The sequence below is a fragment of the Limulus polyphemus genome, unplaced genomic scaffold, assembly GCF_000517525.1.
Source record: "Limulus polyphemus unplaced genomic scaffold, Limulus_polyphemus-2.1.2 Scaffold3391, whole genome shotgun sequence".
NCBI lineage: Eukaryota > Metazoa > Arthropoda > Merostomata > Xiphosura > Limulidae > Limulus > Limulus polyphemus.
Genome location: NW_013669001.1, coordinates 36228 through 37341, shown reverse-complemented (window position 1 = coordinate 37341; position 1114 = coordinate 36228). Strand labels below are relative to the sequence as shown.

At 33.3% G+C, this 1114-nt stretch overlaps 1 protein-coding gene across 1 annotated transcript in view; it reads left to right on the top strand.

Moving 5' to 3' along the window:
• The first annotated feature begins 292 nt into the window (after positions 1–292).
• Positions 293–1114, top strand: part of LOC106469277 (cytochrome c oxidase subunit 2-like) — a 4142-nt gene continuing 3320 nt past the window's right edge. The window contains exon 1 of the mRNA XM_022397751.1: positions 293–335. Within this exon, the coding sequence (XP_022253459.1) occupies positions 293–335 (43 nt within the window). The remainder of the gene's footprint in view (positions 336–1114) is intronic.

Sequence of the window (1114 nt, the reverse complement as noted above, 5' to 3'; positions counted from 1 at the left end):
TCGAAACCCGGTGTTTTGCGTTATACTGTGAAGAAACGACAAAATAATGTGAAATATTTAGAAGAATATATAAGAGATTTTTAGAAGAAATTTAATGGTTTACCTTTTGTACCATGGATGAATTATTTAGACTATGAATTTATTTTTCTCGAAACAAAGAGTTATTTTAAATTAATAATTTGAGGTAGAAAAATTGATTTTAACTTTATAACGGTTATAAAATGTCATTAGAATTTTTTTTGATATCTTGATCTTGTTAAAATGAAATTAGTTCAGCGAATAATTTAAAAAAATGTTTAGCCGCATCGTAGCGGTTCATGGAATGAATATTTCAAGTACAAACTTATAGCTCAAAGTTCCAACATCTTTAGATAGATTTGAGATCTACTTACAGTTTTGGACTCAGGAGGTCAAACCCTTTCGAATGATGTATTTTACCTCGCCCAAGGTGTCATAGATTAATTTACTCTAATTCTGCCTAGAAGAATTTCAATTTGAGGGTAGGCTGGTAGAGATCCTGATGAGTAATAAAATCGAATCCGGTATACATACGCCCCACACTTGGCACTGCTGGCGCACAAAACTATAGCTAATAAAAAGAAATAATAAAAAAAAGGTTTCATTGATTAATCTACTCTAATCTTGCCTAAAAGAATTTCAAGTGCCGCGGCTGTCGAGGATTCCCTCGTGTTATGATATGCATATTTTAATACTAAAAAAAGAAGTTAGAATTATTTTAAAGGGTTGTAATTAATTGGCATCCTGAGGTGGGCTGAATCAAACGTTCTTTCGTAAAATAATAGTCTTTTCAGTTTCTCTTTTGGCATGAATGTTAACAATATTAGCTTCTAAAATACTATGAACTCTTATTAACTGACTTACTCAATTTCAAACCTATCTTTAATTTTCTGTTTATCTCCACTTCATTTTTCATATTAATCACTAGAATCCGGGTTTCGATACCCGTGGTTGGCAGAGTACAGATAGCCCATTGTGTTTTTTGGTTTGTTTGTAATTAAGCACAAAGCTACACAATGGGCTGCCCCCAATGGCATAGCGATATGTCTGCGGACTTACAACGCTAGAATCCGGGTTTCGATACCCGTGGTTGGCA